The sequence below is a fragment of the Varanus komodoensis genome, unplaced genomic scaffold (assembly GCF_004798865.1).
Source record: "Varanus komodoensis strain SLA01 unplaced genomic scaffold, ASM479886v1 scaffold50, whole genome shotgun sequence".
NCBI lineage: Eukaryota > Metazoa > Chordata > Lepidosauria > Squamata > Varanidae > Varanus > Varanus komodoensis.
The window spans coordinates 4,952,908-4,970,434 of NW_025336088.1; the positions used below are offsets into that span (position 1 = coordinate 4,952,908).

A 17,527-nucleotide genomic window follows, 5' to 3' on the forward strand; every position below is an offset into this window, starting at 1 on the left:
TTGGGAGAAATTGCCATTTATTCCGACTCTATATCTTCTGTTCTTTAACCAGAAAGTCGTCCGTAAGAAGACTCCTCTTTTTATTCCATAACTGCTTAGTTTGCCACTACATTAATTGCATTCATAAATATTAGCATAGCTACGTGAATCAGTGAATGAACTATCCTACCAATCTGCTTCAGAAGCATTGAACTGGTGCAAAAAATATTTTCCATAAAACTTTCAAATGGTTGTGTTTTTTGAGTTTCCAGTAGATGGCAATCTATCTTTCTGAAATTCTAGTCTGAACTGTGTTGTTTGTGGTTAGATGTAGAAACCTACTTTAGTAGACCTCTTGCCTTAATATATATGCATTTATTTCTTACTCATTTTTCATTTCTCTATGTAAAACAAACAAGCAAATCCACACATTTGTCTGCAAAAACCTTCTCTGGCTCTGCTCTTCCTTTAATGTTTCCATTTATTCTCCGTGTGGCCAGGCTATAAATATTCACCTGGTGTGGTCTTTTAAAAAAAATCTTCTGTACCTTCACATTAGATGCCATTAAATAAAATGTCTTGCCTGGTTTTTGCATTTTTACATGTCCTTTTGCCTTTTTATCATTATTGCTTTGCTGACAGCCTCTGTCCTGGATCAATTTCCCTTGTCTTGGAAAGACCCTTCACTTGAGTGACCCCAGGTGACTCACCACAATGTTATATTCTGAGTAGCGATATAGTACAAGCCTGTTTAATTCTTTTGTGGGCAAACTGAGACAATTTCATGGGCTACCAATGTCTGTTTTTTAAACTTGTTGCATATAGACACATATACATGTAGTGGTGTGTGTGCGACAGAGAGAATGTCTTGGGCTTAATAATTGGTGAGCATATTAAAATTTTGTGGGATCTTTCAACAATATAGCTTGGATGCTGGAGTAGAGCTTTTATTGAATCATTTTGCTAAAAGGAAATTCCAAATGTATCTTTACTTCTGTTAATCTTTGTACTTGATAGAGAAAAAAGGTGAAGGCAGTAAATCTAATGATTTCTTGACCTTGTAGAATGAATCATTGACATTTCACACTTCCTTACATCTTCTCCTCAACTTCTTCAACTCTGGATGAAACTACTTTGCCATCTACCACCTCTTCGATTATTGTCTTGATCTTTCTGCTTTTGTTTGGATCTAAGTAGGAAAACGACAAAAATGCATACAAATGTTTCCTTTCTCAACCAGTGTTCCATTTAGATACACTCAGTCGAAGCAATGTGAGCAAACATTTTCACCTCCTGACATTAAATGCACAATCCCATGGCCATCTAATGTTGACTGGGGGACACTAGGATGCTTTAGCCTCTGAGTTTGGAGGCTTCTGTGCATCTAAAGCAGAGGGCATTAATTGTACCCTGGGAAAGTAAAATTTATCATGACCTCTCAGAAACTGATGGATCTATGATGTGACATGAGTGTGGACAGACAAAGTGTCTAGGTCTCTGGAGGCAGAAAGTAAATCTAAAAGGCAATGAGAACTACTACAGTAGATGGTCTACATATATGCAGGAATGAATAACCCCAAACAAGAATCCAGGACAGTGGAAAGGGAACAAAGGCAAAAGAACAGCTAATAAAAAAGGGAGAATACGTTGTCCTTGACAGAGGATTAAAACCTTGAGAGGTATGCCCCTGTTCTCACCATCCTAAATACCAGCCTTTCCAGATTTTGGGTCCTCAGATATGGTTAGTCCACAGTTCTATCATTCCCCGACCATGAGTCATGGTGTCTGCGGATGGTGGGATTTGTAGCTCAACAACAAGAGAAGACCCATGGTTGGGAAAAGCTTCTTCAAAATAAGTAAACCCATTCTCGGAGAATAGATCCTTTATGTAAACAAGAGAGCGGTATCAGCAGGCTCGGTGTTTACAGGAGTTCAAAAACCACTTAGGAGAGAAAGGCACGCCCTATAGGGAGGAACAGTCCGTGCACACACACCAGTCTCATGCTGACTGAGCATGCTCAGTGGAATGCTGACTGATTGCTGACTGAGGGACTGGAAAACTGGGAGGAGAGGGGCACGGAATGGAGTTTCCTGGAAAGCAACATGCCTAGTTTGCTGGATCCTGAGCAGGAACGTTCTACACTGCAACATTTCGTTGTGGATCCTACTTGTGCAATGGTAATCCCAAATTTTGCTTACCTTGAGTGGAATCCACCGACTTGGTACTCGCCACAGAAAAATTTTCGAACGAGCTGCAAAGAGATCGTAGAAATTTTAGACTTTGCATTGCTTGAATCAGGGACAGCAAAGTGAGCATGGTTTCAGTGCACAGGTAACAGCCATCTGACCAAATGGCAGAGAACAATCATCTGCAACATTCTGGTGCTTCTCCTACCCAAGCTCTCCATCGAGTAGTCGGCGGTACGTTTCAATCTCCATCTCCAGACGGGTCTTGATATCCAGGAGTTGCTGGTATTCTGCATTCTGTCGTTCCATGTCCGCTCGGACCTGGAAAAGCTGAGATTCCACGTTCCCAATTTGAAGCTGCATTTGTCCGAGTTGCGCACAGTAGTTTCCTTCGGTTTCTGCCAGTGTGTCCTCAAGGGATTTTTTCTGTGTTGAAAAAGAGGGGTGGGAGAGACGGTGCAAGGTGGAAGATTACAAAATATGTCAAAATGAAGCAAAAGAAGATGACCTGGTGGCATAACCACTGCTCAGGTGGTCACAACCCGTGCTCTGAATGTTGTACTCCAAAGTTTCCCTCTGAAAATTCGCGGAGGAGAAAATGTTTTGTATGTGATGTTTGGATTGGCCTTAAAATGGCAGAAACGTTAATGGTTGGTTTCAGTGTTCGTCAGGTCTCCACTAGCCCATAGTGAAGCCTTCCGATTGACAAAGAGTCTTTTATAAACTCTTTGCTGTTAGGGATTTCATTTCACGTTGAGTGAGGCAATGGAAAACTGGGAGGAGGGGAGCATGGAATGTGGTTTCCTGGATTTCGTTTCATTTTTGTACTGCCCAGTAGGCGAATCTCCCTGGGTGGTCCACAGCCATTCATAAAATTACAACTTGCAAATACAGATAATGCAATACAACACAACACTCCATATGCAAGTGTAAAGCAGTTTAGAGGGCAGTCCAGGCCAGTCAAGATCTTCATAAGCCTCAGTGGACTTCGGCTATCCTATGCAGAGCAAGAGGGACCTCCCTCCTCCTGCTCCGGCATTTTTGCTAGATGGCCATTTTCAGCATCCACAATCACTCCCGCCAAGTCCAAGTAGCATTCCTATCTCTGAGGTCAGAGCTCTGTGTCTGGCCTTAGATCTGGGAGTCCAGAGCGCGCCGCCCCCTTCCCTGCCCTGGTGATGTCTAGGAGTCACAGAACCACTCCCTTGAACAGCAAAAAACAAATTCAATAGAAGTTTTGAAAGGCAAAGGGCAGCTTCTGTTAGGAAACAGAAAGCTTTTGGTTCTGCTCAGGCTTCCAGTGACAGAGCTGCAGTTGCTCCTCTCCACTTTACCTTGCTTTCCACAGATTCTCTTCTTTTGACTTCCCAGTCTCCTTTGATAGTTATTTTTATTTGATTTTTCAGATTTAACATTTTAAATTGGCCAATCAGGTTGTACAGGTCTTTGCCTGGAGTTTACAGTCTAAACATTTTGACAGCAGGGCCTTATGCCTGTAACCCTTCCACCAGCCTTGTTAGAGAGGCAATTTGCCACCTGCACAGCAGATCACGGATCGCTTCTTCAGATACCAACATGCCTTCAGCCCATTCAGCCACAGGATCCAGTTCACTGCTGAGGCTGGAGCCTGGATGAATCACACTCATCCACATGAGTGTCCTGCTGAAGCCAGTACCTTATTTGGTGTCTTTCTGTTGGGCCAGCCTCTTTCATTCCCACTGAGTCACCTTAACACACATATTTACACGATTCACAAGTAATTGTAAACCTTTGTCCCTCTTCTTGCTAAGCCCCATTGTAGTATTTTAAGGTGATCGATGCAAAATGTAAACATGAAATATACTAAGGAAGCAATTCCTCACTCCATCAGGAGTGGTACTGAGGAGCAACAGGGTGCTGTGGATGTCCTGCTCCATGGGCAGAAGGGGAAGCTCTCAGGTGCTGAAGGACATCTGCAGGAGGAGACACCTCCGGTGCAGAGGTGGAAGGCTCCATTGTCCCTGCCAATTTGATGGCCGCAGCTGCAAGAATGGTTCCAGGAGCATGTTGGAGAAGACCATGGATCCAAAGCTTCCTATGCCTCCACATTCCTCCAACATGCTCAAAGCAGGATCTATGCTATCCCCTGGGGCTGGGATAGTTATTTTCCTTCCCTACCATAGAAGGGAAACAAAGAAAAAACCTCTCTGTGGCAGGATGGAATCCCGCCTCCCCACATTCCATCCCGGATAGTTCGGCAAATCTTGTTAGAGATCCTTTGGATCCACTCATCATACCATGGCAAGTTGAGACTGCAACTCTATTTCCAGGCTTTGCAGGGTTCTTCTCAGGTCTGTGATTTCACTCTTTCCCGACTGAAGCTGCTCGGTATTTGAAGAGATTTCTCTTTTCAGTTCCCCGCTCTGGAACAGCAAAAACCAGAATGAGGGAAGAGCAGGAGGTAGGACAGCTTCACATGCTGTTAATCATTTCATGTGTGCAAGGAATCTCTCTCCACATGCTCACCTTTTCATTGAACCAGGCTTCAGCCTCTTTGCGATGCTGCTCTGCAACGACCTCGTACTGTGCTCTCATGTCATTCAGAAGTTTGGTCAAATCCACCCCTGGTGCAGCATCCATTTCCACACTGACTTGTCCAGTGGCATTGCCTTGCAATCCAAGGAGTTCCTACAAAGACAAAAGAGAAGCAGCGCATATTCAGTGCAACGGTGCCCCAAACCAATAGCCTGCCCTTGTTCTTGAAGGATTCCTTTGAGCCTCCTTTGATTTGGATGCTACCGTAACGGGCATGTCATTTAGGATTTGAGGAACTTTCGTATACCAACACTGAGCAGCTCTTTCTATTTCTTGTGGTGGCCAACTATATCCACTTTGTGTGTGTGTGTTTTGATAAACACAGAACAACTTCCCGCAGCTGGTCCTGTCCAGTTGGGTTGGACTGTAAGGACTGCCCTCTCCAGAGACATTGCTATAGCCCAACACATGCGAGCACAGCAGGTTTGGTGGAACCTGAGTTCCACCGTAGGGTAAAAGTGAAGGGAGGGGGAATGTAAAATAGGGAAAGCAAGCTTTGCATACCTCCTCGTGGTTCTTCTTGAGGTGGGCCAGTTCTTCATTCAGGCCTTCGATTTGCATCTCCAAGTCCGCTCTGGTCAAGGTCAGCTCATCCAGGACTCTGCGCAGACCATTGATGTCGGCCTCAACACTCTGACGAAGAGCCACTTCATTCTCAAACCTAAGAAGAATTCAAATGACAGTGACACACGCGCTGGTAACTTCCCAATTAGATTTCTGTAATGCGCTCTATGTGGGGCTACCCTTGAAGATGGTCCGGATACTTCAATTGGTGCAGAATAGAGCTGCCAGGTTGCTGACAGGGACTGGGCATTGTTCTCATATAACCCCAGTTCTCCATCAGCTTCACTGGCTCCCCATTGAAGTCCAGACCCAATTCAAGGTGTTGGTTATGACCTATAAAGTCCTAAACAGCTTGGGACCTGGATATCTAAAGGCACGCTTGCGCCCATATATGCCCTCCCACCCCTTGAGATCAGCAACAGATGCCCTTCTCCGGGAACCCTCTGTGAATGATATTAGGAGGGTAAGTACCCGGAGGAGGGCCTTCTCTGCGGTGGCACCCCACCTGTGGAATGAGCTCCCCAGAGAGGTCCGCCTGGCACCGTCGTTATTTGTTTATCGGTGCCAGACTAAGACCTTTTTATTTAAAACTTATTTTAATTGCTAAATTATTGTATTTATTAGGATTTTAAAATTAGCTGAGAATGCACCGGGGGGGGGGGTTAAATGTTTTTTTTTTCTTTTAAATTGTTATATTGTTATTGCTTATGTATGTTTTTGTGTATTTTTTGTGAGCCACCCCGAGGCTTTGTTGCGACGGGGGCGGCATAGAAATGTTTTAAATAAATAAACAAATAAATGTGGAGCATTGAAAACATCTGTTCCTGGGAATGCAGCTCTTCTTGTTAAAGATCTGAGAGTAATCTGTAAAGAGTAATCTGTAACCTGATCTGAGTGTAATTCTCTTTTACCTGGTTTTTCTATTTCTGATCTTCACTCATTCACCTTTGTTTTAAACTCTCCCACTCCTTAGCTTTTGCTTGTTTCTCATTTTGCTCACAGTACTTTTCTCCTTTGTATCCTTCAAGTTCTCCATTCCATTCTGCTAATTGAAATGGTTGTGATAAACGCCGTCCATGTTCTTTCTCTTTATCGTTGACCTTAAAGCTTTATATTCTGCATCTTCTGTTTCTTTCTAGGGAGAGCTTGCTTCTTGTCAAATACCGGTTCTCTTCTGTCATCTCTCATTCAAGCCCTTTTCTCTCCTAACAGGAATCTTTTTTGGGGGGAGGGGGTTTGTTCCCAGAGCCCGGATTTCTGAGCACCCCAAGCACAGTCCTCTGTACTTCCCTGCCACCAAAATAATCTGCCCTGGAGGTTTGAACATTGCTCTGAAACAGGCTGAGGGTGGAGTTAGAGGAAGGGGGGGATAAGTGAACATGGTCTCTCCTCTTCCTGTCAGTGGGATCCTCCTCGGGAAGTCACTCATGATTATAAACAGAAGCAACCTTTGTATTTATGAAAGCCTAGCTAGGAACTGAGCCACTGGGTTGTATCCAGGGCTGGCTTTGTATCGATGGGAAGTAGCCCTGCTTGGACAAGGTACAGTGTTCACTAATCTCGCTTCCCCTGCACAGAAAGGGGAAGTCACAGCCCACACAGTTCCAGAGCAGCAGGTTTTCAGGGGGCAAGGAAGGATATGTGAGTCGGTGGGGCAAGGGGCATAAACAGGGTCTGGCCTTACGAAAAGCAGAAGCGCTTCCTGCTAATGGAAAAGCACTGCTGGGTGCAAACGACTGTGGACTCCACCACTGCTCTCTGCGGAAGAAGGGCTACGTGAACAGCGCCGTGAAGGTGGGCTATCATCTGTTCTCTTCACCACACCGTGCTACTTACTTCACCCTGAAATCGTCAGCTGCCAGTCTTGCATTGTCAATCTGCAGAATTAGCCTGGCGTTTTCAATTGTTGCATTGATGATCTGGAAAAGAAGGAGACTGTTTTTGGAGAACACAGCACTACTCTGTGATCACTGCTGCTTCACTGCTGCTTCCTGGGCTGAGCCATCCTAAGGCCTCTGGACAGTGTGTTGACTCTGACTTCTGAGCTGGGGATCCACACCTGGAGTGGTCTGCAGCTCGCAGGAAAAGGACCATCCAACTGCATCTCTGATGCTTTAGGAGTAGGAGAGGGAAGGGGAGAGGCTGGTGCCACCAAAATACAATGTATCCTGGCAGCGCCTCAGCCTCCTGTCTGCCTCCTCAAAAATGCAGCCGATAAACAGTCAAAATTGACTGTTCAAAATCGACCCCTTTATAGAATGGGGGGGGGGGGGGCGTGTATGGAAGCCACTATCACCTCCGCACTGCCCCATTCTGTATAGGACACCCATAATCCTTCAGGTATGGCAGGTTATGATCACAGGCAGCCCCACTGGATTGTACCTAATATTTCTAAACTAAATACATGCAAATTAAATCATTCTTCTTTTTAGTTTGCAAAAGAACACTCAACAGCTGCCTCAGAAATGTTGAGGCTGCCCTCACATACCACTCTTCCAGGTGTAAGTACCACTGAATGCAATGAAGCTGAGTAGACATCTAAAAGCACATACGCTTGGAGTAGACATGCACTCTGAATCCCCCTTGTTCTTTTTGGAATAGTATCCTCTTCTCCAGTGATCAATGGAAGTCTGCTATATTGATACAGGGATGTTGTTAGAAGAGCAGATTCCAGTTTCATCTCTGGGTTGTACCACGAGCCGGCACCTACCTTCATGGGGTGCTGCTAACTACACCAAAAGTTAAGCTAAACAGCAGATTTCTGTTTTGACTGAATTTTCAGAAGGTGTTGGTGGAGAGCTGTTTCTTTCAGTTAACCAAAGTCACCCCAGTATAGTCAAGCAGGAAAAAAGTCCCCTTTTTACAAATGTGAAAGAAGTTTACTGCCCGGTCTGATGCATGTGTCTCAGAAGTAAAGCCAGCATTGTTGATTTGAATTTATTCCCAAATCAATGTTTGCTGGATTGCAGCTTAGATAAAATTAAGCAGATTGCAAGGTGCAATCCTATGACAGAAAAGGTCCATGCATAGGATTCTGCTCTTCATTTCTGCTTTTCTCTTCTTTTTTTCTTCCTGGTGAAAGGCCAAAATTCCCATTTTGTGAATAAGACTGAGTGCAGTGAGTCCAAGCTCAGGTTAGACCTGAGTCCGTCCTGAGATGCTAGCAATGGGATGGTCTATAAAAGCTTGAAATGAGTAAGTAAGTAAGTACGTAAGTAATCCAGGCCTCTCAGACACTACTCCAACTCTGTCTATCATATCTGACTTTTCTTGAGACCAACAGGATAGCTCATCTAATTTCTTCTTATCAAGGTGATCCATGTCCATGACCCCCATGAACCATAGTGTTGCAAAATATCAATTATTATCAAGACCTTGAGAATAATTCAACTGGCAAAGAAGTACGGTGACCCTGTGAGCATTTACCTTGTTCCTGAGATCTTCAATCACAGGGTAGTATTTACTGTAATCTCGGCCAATCCCTGGGCCGCCAGCCCCTGGGCCATTTTTCTCATACCATTCCCGGATCTTGCTTTCCAGCTCAGTATTGGCTTCCTCCAGAGATCGCACCTTGTCCAGGTAGGCAGCCAGGCGATCATTCAGATTCTGCATGGTCTCCTTTTCAGTGCCTGCCAAAAGGCTGCCTTCTCCACTCCCGCGAAAGCTGCTCCCCAAGCCGCCCCCCAAGCCCCCTCCCAAGCCCCCTCCCAAGCCTCCACCATATCCACTGCCTAACCCTCCGCCATATCCGCTGCCTAACCCTCCGCCCAAGCCCCCTCCCAAGCCTCCGCCATATCCTCCGCCATAACCGCTGCCTAACCCTCCACCATATCCGCTGCCTAACCCTCCGCCATATCCACTGCCTAACCCTCCGCCATATCCGCCACCACCAAAGCCGAGCAGGGACCCACCACCAAATCCTCCCCCCAAGCTTCCTACACTATTGGAGCTGGAGAGCCTAACAGAACCTCCGCCATATGCACTCCGGGAAGAGAACTGGCGGGGTCCGGCAGACATGCGAAAGGAGAGAGCCATGGTGCATCCAAAGGATCTCGCTCTGAACCTGCTCTGGGGATGAGGTGAAACAGAACAGCTTGCTCATAGCCACTGGCCTTATATGCAAGGCAAAGGGAGTGCCCGATTGTTAAGTCCACACCTCCTAAGGCAACATACTTTCATCTTTTTGCCTGTTCAGTGATCTCCCAAACAAACTGGAGGATGTGTGCAAAAAGCCCCAAGTTTGTCTACCAATGTGGAAATTCAGTGCCCTCCTGGTATTTGTTCTGCTAACTGGGTGGAATGGGTGGAGCAGAGATAAGTGGAGGTAATTCATCTGCTGTGCTGAGAAAGTTATATAATTTTATTTATTAACCTACCTCCCCATTGGATTAGAACATTAGTTAGTACCATTTCTTTAGCATACTTCATTTTTTAAACCTTCCTTTATCTCATGGACTTTCCCCTTATTGTTTAGATTGTGAAAAAAAACTATTTCCCCATTTTTCCTGCTTCTCAGCTTGGATGGTATTGCTTGTATATATCAGAGAGAGAGAGAGAGAGAGAGAGAGATCAAGTGGGACTTTCAACAAAATCTTGCAGTAGAGATGCTTCTGCTCAAGATTGTAGCCAGCAATGTCCTTTTCCAGGAGCCTCCATTTTGCATCAGCCTGGTTTCCCATGTGCCAGCTCCAGCAGTGAGCTTTACATGGCTACAGAACTCTGTTTCATTGGGTTACTTTTAGGGTGGTGGGTTTAAAATATTTTTGGGAGGTCTCTAACAAACCATGGGGGGTTTCCCCTGGCCAGCTGTGCATGCTGGGCTGTATTGGTGATTTAAGGCTAGGCACTCAGCCCTGAACATCCACAATTGAGGTAATGATACATAGGATACACACAATGCATAAATGCAGGATACTAAAGCTTTGGCTTATACTGAAAATAAACCCAAAGTTGAAATTACACCAACAATGCAGGGTATGTCTTGCTGCATCCGGGCTGGTTCTGACAAAACATCATCCTTCATAGCTCTTTCCAAGCACGGCCTATATGGAAAATCTATTTTGATTAAGGGTACACATAATCCTGTGCAGTGCAAATAAAAGAGCAGGTTTGCTCAACAAAGGAGCAGTATCCGTGCAGAGCCTTGTGGCTACACTCCAAAGAAGACAATGGCCAACATTCCTCCAACAGCAGGCCATCATGCCGCAAATGGCAGGGCAAAGCCTGAGGCTTCCAGGCACAGTTCTCTAACACGGCATGGATGTTCATTGCCAAAGCTCCCTATATCTTGTATCCCATAAGCGCCCCCCTTCCCCTCACAATGGTGCTAGGCCACATTATCTGAAGCCCAGTGGAATATCCTTCACTTTCTGCCATTTGCTCTCTTGACTTGAAGGCTAAGCTAGATAGAAATGCCATTCGTGTGACCAGTGCCCACCCGCCCCTCCATAGGGCACCAGGCTGGGACCATCCCATGCAGGGAAGAGGGTTCTAGTCAAACAAGCTACTGGTTTTTGCAAAAGGGACACCCCCAGCCCCATGGCTAATACAGCTTTGGGAAGTGGACTTTTTGACTGGGACTTCAATGAGGAAAAGGAGTCATAAAGAGGATAAAGATGATGATGGGCCCAGATCTGGTCACAGACACTCCACAGTCTTTATCCAGGGGAAAGAAACCCAGCGTGTGAAATACAACCAGGCCTTTCATGCCCCAGTCCACTGGGCCCTGCTTGCTTTAACTGAAGCTGCATTTCCTGGTGGGAATGCCAGTTCCCTGCTGGAGAGGGAGGTTGTTGGGGCAAACACAGAAAATTTGTAAAACACTGTGCAAGCTTAATCATCAATCTATCAAGCTAATGAAAATACAAGGGGCTGTAGACATTTTGGCTGTAAAGCCAGGGTGTGCAAAAGTGCAGGCAGGAAGTTGTTTGCTCAGACAACAAAGCAGCAAATAATGTACATAGTTAGCTTGGTGGACATTACTTCACCCAAACATGATGCTATTTCTATAAAGTTCTGCTGGAGTGAGACATCTACACTGCTTTGTATTTGGAACAAAGACCCAGAGAATAAATGCTTCATTGTCCTTATTAGCTGAAGCAGCACAGACCCAGTCTGGGTGTTCAACTGTAATGGCTACAGCAAATAGATCTGCATCTATTGGTTTTGAAAGGACATCATCCAGAGTTTATCACTGCTAATGGAGCCAAGCCCTGCAGGTGAGGGGTGTGGTTTAAACTGGCATGGATTTCCTATGAGAGAAATGGGACTGGTACAGGGAGGAGAAGAATCTGAAATCGCCCTCCCAGGCATTTTCCAGAGACATCAATGGCGTCTTGAGGCAAGGGGAGTTCTTCAGAAGATCGCTGTGTGGAGTTGTATGCTTGTTTTCTTGTGGGAAAACATGCTTCGTGTGTTGAAGGGAAGCCACATTAGCTGAAGGGAATATGCATTAGCTGATAGGCAAAATTGGATTACTCCCACCTGAAAAAACAGTTGTTTTTGGGACCTATTGTGCTTATCCTGGAAATTCAGCTCGAGTTGAAGCAGTAACATCTAGTCTAACTCAGCACAGGACATCCAGAGCTAGAACAGTCTGAAGTGATGGCCTCTGCCTGAAGTCCTCCAGCTTGGGATGTACCAAACCAGGGAAATTTGTTTGAGCATGATGGATTTCCTGCCCACGTTCAAGATGAAGTTAGGAAGTGGGCCAAGTTTTCTTTTTAGTGGACATTTCTCTCTAAGAGGGGTCATTCTTTGTACATTCTTTTAACTATCTGCACTCATAAGCACCCCAAACCCATGTTGCTCAAGTGTGATTTGTGCAAAATCAGCTGATTGGTGCAAATTGTGCTAGCAAATGCGGTTTTGGGGTGCTTTTGGTGCAAATTTCCTTAACAGTTAAAAACGCACGAGTAGCGGTCCATCTGAAAGACAGAAGTCTGCAAACGGGCTTGACTCACATTGCAGTGAGTTGGCACCAATCCAGGACAAACTGGAAACCCAGTGGATTCCCACTGCCTTTATATGCGCCACACTGTCTCCCGTGTGGCGGAAGGAATTAGAAGAAGATGAAGCACCACACCCACATCATCACTGGAACGAGTCAAAGTGCCCACGATGTGCTTCCTATTAATGGAAGGAGGCCCATCCAAAAGTTTGTTGTTCCCAGTATGATGCTGCTTGCTCCAAACAGCTCAAAGCAATAATTGAAGCTGGTTGTGTTGCTGTGACTGGGGAATCCGGGTGATCTATTCCTCTGGGCCCAGTCAATTTGCTAGTAGACACTCGGTAAGCTAGACGAGGGCAGGAAAAAGTTAAAGCCCCCAAGGGCAGCTCACCTCGCCTCCTTTGATGGAGTTTATCTGAGAAACTTGGATAGAGAGCGATGCAGCGGTGCACTGGGATCCCTTGTGATTGATTGCTCACGCAGCTCCATTGGGGAAACTGGGGGTGGGAAAGCTCTTGTCTGTGGACCAAAGATAGCTTGCAGCTGGATCATTGCAAGGCCTTCCACTGCCTTCCCTGCTGTTCAGCTGTTTTCCAGCTCTCATCTGAGCAACCTGTGCATGACTGCAGTGAAGATGAAGCTCTGGTGCTTAGGGACGCCCTCTGGAAATCAGTGGGAACAGAATGCTGAACGAGATAGATCTGTAGTGTGATCCAGGACAGCTGTTTATTTCATGTCATCTTCTTGTCTTGTGGGGAACACAAGGCAACTTGCATAGCCTTCCGCTCCATTTGATCCTCACATCAAGCACCCTGTGAGGTAGGTTGTGCCTGCCCGAAGGCAGAGGGCAGGAAGGGAGAGACGAGGGTAGGAAGAGATGAATGTGGGCAAATCCGGTTGTCTATTCTGAAATGAGGTCGTAGCCAGGAATGAAAATTAAAGGATTAATTCAAAGGACTTCTGGAAGAGGCGGGCTTTGAGGAGAGATATATAGAAAGGAGAAAGGTGGCACCACCTGTATGTTTAACAAGGGAGTTCCATGCACAAGAGAGCTAAGAATGGACCGGGAATGGCACAGGTATCTGAGAGTGGGATACAGATGACTAAGTTCTGTGTCAGTCGGGATGTCATTGATGCAGGGATAGGCAAACTGGGCCTGAGCATCCTTGGGGGGTGGGCAGTGTAAACTTGTGAGATGGCCTCCCTCCCCCAGACATACCACTTCATGCACACCATGTCCCTTAAAGTATCTAATAAGATATGGCCCTCTGTGTGTGTGTGTGTGTGTGTGTGTGTGTGTGTGTGTGTGTGTGTGTATGCATGTACTAGGTATTTATTCACATCTTTCAGGGTAGGCATCTTATGGCCCTCTAGATGCTCTGGATTACAGCTTCCATCAGCCCTAACCAGAATTGCCTGGCCCTGACATCTATTGTGGGGGTGTGAATCCTGCCAGCAGCATTGGCTCTCACTGTCCCAGGGACCAATGACCCTGAGGATGGTGATGCTTTGCCCCTCCTACTGGTTGCTCCCTCCACCTGACCCCCCACCCACAAAGCACACACATCGCACTCTCTCTTTCAAACCACAAATCCTGGTTTCACCACACGAGTGTACTCTGACCTTGAGAAGGGCTGTCTTTCAGGAACATTGCTTGCTCTATCCCAGCTCTGATTTTGACCGTCTCTGTAGTATCTGGGCAACAGCTACATGCATGCCCCCACTGGAGAAACCCTCCTCAGGGGAAGGGGCAGAGCTCCTAAAAACCAGAAGCACTTCAGAGCATCTGTTGCTGAGGGACTGGGAAGAGTCCAGGCCCTCTGGGGAGACGGCTGTGCCCCCCAGACAGAGGCAGAGCAACCTGCTATCTCCCAGGAGAAATGGACGGCAGTTCAAGTGGCAGGCCAGTCAGCCTTGTCCGAGAATGAGTGCTCGCTTGTGAAGGACTCCTCCGGAGAAAGCACCCCATGGCCAGAGAGCTGGAGTGTACTAAAGCTTAGCCCAGACAAGCATTTGGTTGGATTAGTTCTACTTCTAAAGCAGAAGGATTTTTGTTCTGTGTGTGCACAGCTAGTTAGCATAAAAGCAATGAAGTGGTTTGTGAAGGAAATATGATAGCCAAATGTATAGCTTAGATAAGATCTGCAGGAACCCAGCCAATATCTTTTATTGGTTTATGGATCAACCTTGTTGTATGGCAGCGAGGAAAGAGAAAAGGGTGGCATCCAGAACTAGCTGTCCTGAGCTACCATATAGTGCTGAGCTGCAGAATGATTTGTAATCCAAATCCTATCATTACAGAAGCATGTGAATAAACTCCGACTGTTTGCAGTGTGGTAAAGTTGTGCTACATGGCAGACACATCACCAGTTTTTTTTAATACAGTTGCAAAACACAGAATCTTGCTTGCATTTCAGTATTGCAGTTTGTATAAAGCAGAAAATTTTAAAAAAGTGTTAAAATCTCCTAAGAAGGTTTGCCATCTCGTGTAGTTGAATTGCTTTCATGCTGCTTTAGACCTATCCTACTTGAGGAGCTGTTGTCTCACTTCATGTACCCTTTTTGTTGGACAAAATGCTTAGGAAGAACAGATAGATCTGTGCAATTGTTGCCTGTGTTCATTCCTCAGTCTCTTCTGTCATGCATAGATCTGTGGATTTTAAAAAATGAGCATGTATTTAACTATATATTTTGTATATCATGTGTATTCTTCAACACATTTTCTCACAAAATACACATTTCTAAAATTATTTTCTCTAAAAAGAACCCACATTTCTAAACATAACTTATCTCCAAATATGCACATCATTGTCTGAATGGATTATATTGCAAAATACACATTTTAAAATTCATATTTAAACCCCAAAACTCTCAGCACTGCAGTGCAAAAGCTCACGGACAGCTACATTCTGGTCCATCCATTCCTTCAGGAGACAATGAATCTCTCAAGCATCTTTAAGAACTGGTGGGCATTTCCATGGTTCTTCCTCCTGAGAAAAGATATCATTTAGGTAGCAACCCTTCGAAATAGCTGCCCCTTTCAAAGGAAGATGCGTTACACTAATGGCAAGGTTTGTGTTTGGTGAAACAGCACAGGGAAGTATTCACAGTTTTTCCCACAATCCTTTCAGCAGCATGACAAAGAAGAAGGCATATTTATAGAAACAATGCTGGTGATTCATGAAGGGAGTGTGGAAATGTTCATGCCATTGGAGTTTACTCAAGCATTTACTTAAAAAACCATTAAGTGCCAGGATGAAGGTACAGCCCTTCTGTGCATGAACTCACATGTGTCGCATCCATTTTAACGTGCATGAAACAAAAAAGCAGAAATCCTGCATTGAAGAAGATACAGTGGTGAGGTCTTCTTAATTCCAGCCAGCATTAGTTCAGGGTGTCCAGTGCACCTTTGGGAATCAGTGTTCAGCCACAATTTCTCATGGCCAATACAAACTTGTACAAAGGCCTCCATGTTATTAAGCAGAATTGTTTCCGGGGTGCTCTCTCAGGAATGTGGCCAGGCTGTAAGAGAAACCCTAGCAGGGCCGCTGGGGGAGAATGGGGACTAGAAAAGGAAGGAAGGAAGGAAGGAAAACAGGCTAGCAGAAAAAACACCTCAGCCACCTGGATCTTCTTGAAATCCCCCTGCCTCCAAAAGCTAAACAATCCCAAGAAAGTCTGTGTGGTGTGGTGGGGAGCCCTGTTTTGCCACTTCATGAGACAAATTGCCAAACCTGAGGAACTATCTTGTATGTGAGGGCTTTATACAGGATTGTGTGCCCTCATTGGATTGTGCGTTCAACAGAGTTCAGTCTGCTGGGACCGCTGAATGAATTCAGGCTGGAACTGCAGTTTCATAGAGCTGAATTCGGCTGGTCTGTTGAGGGATCAGGTGCTGATAATTTAGGAGGTAAGGCAGCTGTAGGTCCCTCAGCAGCATATTAGAAACTCTCTCTCTTTATTGCTACTGGTTCCATTCTAACATTGCTTCTGATTGGTGCCATCAAAATCCCACAAGATCTTACAATATAGATACAGTGAACAAATCTGCATAAATCTCTTCCAAGCACGAATGATTCTTTGTCATCCATTTTTCCTCAGGTGAATGGGCAGGTAACCCTAAATCCCTAGGCCCCTTTTTTATCTCCATACTTTGGCTCTGGTTGGAGTGTGGGAGCTGTTAAAAGAAAAGGCATGTAGCTTTGGCCTGACAGTGCAGAATGCTCTCAGTTGGACCCAAGATGCACTCAGAATGGAAGCCACTGATTCAAGCCGTTACTTTCTCCGCTGGTTCTGCTTCGCATGCCAGGCTTCCAGTTCCTGATCTACTGCACTAGCACATGGACCAGCTCAGGCCAGAGTGGTTATCATCCCAATTCAAGACGCATCTCACTATACATAACTGGCGGTTGCTTTTCCTTGTTCAGGGAATAAGCCCTTCTGGAATATGCATGCCTGGTGCTTGTGTGGTGGTGTCGGCAGGGGGTGGGGTTGATATAATTTATATGTGCAAGCAGAGCTGGAATCCTGGTGTTCTTTTGCTAGAGGACAGTTTGCTGTTTGTCCAGTAGAGCTGGCTGAGTAATTAACACATTTTCCAAAAGCAAAAGACTATAATTTGAATAGCTTTGGATCATTTAGGCTTGGCAGTGAATACTTTCACAAGAAATTTGGAAACAAAAATGAGTTTTATTGAGAAAGGGTAACAAAATGTCTTTTTTTCCCTTAAAGGACATTCTGGAGGTAGGGAATGGAGAGTGGGGTAGAAATGAATGCCAGCAGCGGGGACTGAAAAGCTGATATGAGAGACAAAGAATTATAAATTTCCTTCCTCTTGCCCTGTCCAAACATGGAGAAGGGTGTTGGGATTCTTAACAACAAGGTTATTTTAAAATGTTAGAAGATAGTTCCCTGCAGTGGAAAACCTTACTGAATCGAGTTCCCTGCACTCAAGAGTTGGAGTTCCTGAGTAAACCAGGCTACATTTGTGACAGCAAGGTGGGATCGCTGGAGATTAGGCTTTGGAGGCGCATGAAGAGGCTTTCAACAAGGGGCTCCAAAAACTCAGGCAGGCAGAGTGTCTGCCGGCATCACTGTGGATGGGTGCACAAAAGAAACTCAGGCACAACAACTCAAGGAGGGCTGGAAGAGGGTCACTGAATTTGGGGAGTTTGGAATGGCACTTACCAGTTACATAAAGAAAGACTGTTTTTTTCCTACTTAGAAAAAGACGGGGGTGCAAAGACTTTACCTGGCATTTCAAGTATTTCTTAT

General features: G+C 45.4%; 1 protein-coding gene across 1 annotated transcript; it reads right to left on the reverse strand.

The window, feature by feature from the left end:
• Positions 1-1,070: 1,070 nt before the first annotated feature.
• Positions 1,071-9,339, reverse strand: LOC123031712 (keratin, type I cytoskeletal 12-like). Its single transcript, XM_044446952.1, is given in 8 exon segments — positions 1,071-1,168; positions 2,179-2,204; positions 2,336-2,592; positions 4,443-4,568; positions 4,672-4,833; positions 5,245-5,401; positions 7,141-7,223; positions 8,731-9,339. Coding segments are annotated over 8 exon segments (1,518 nt in total).
• Between the last annotated feature and the right edge of the window lie 8,188 nt (positions 9,340-17,527).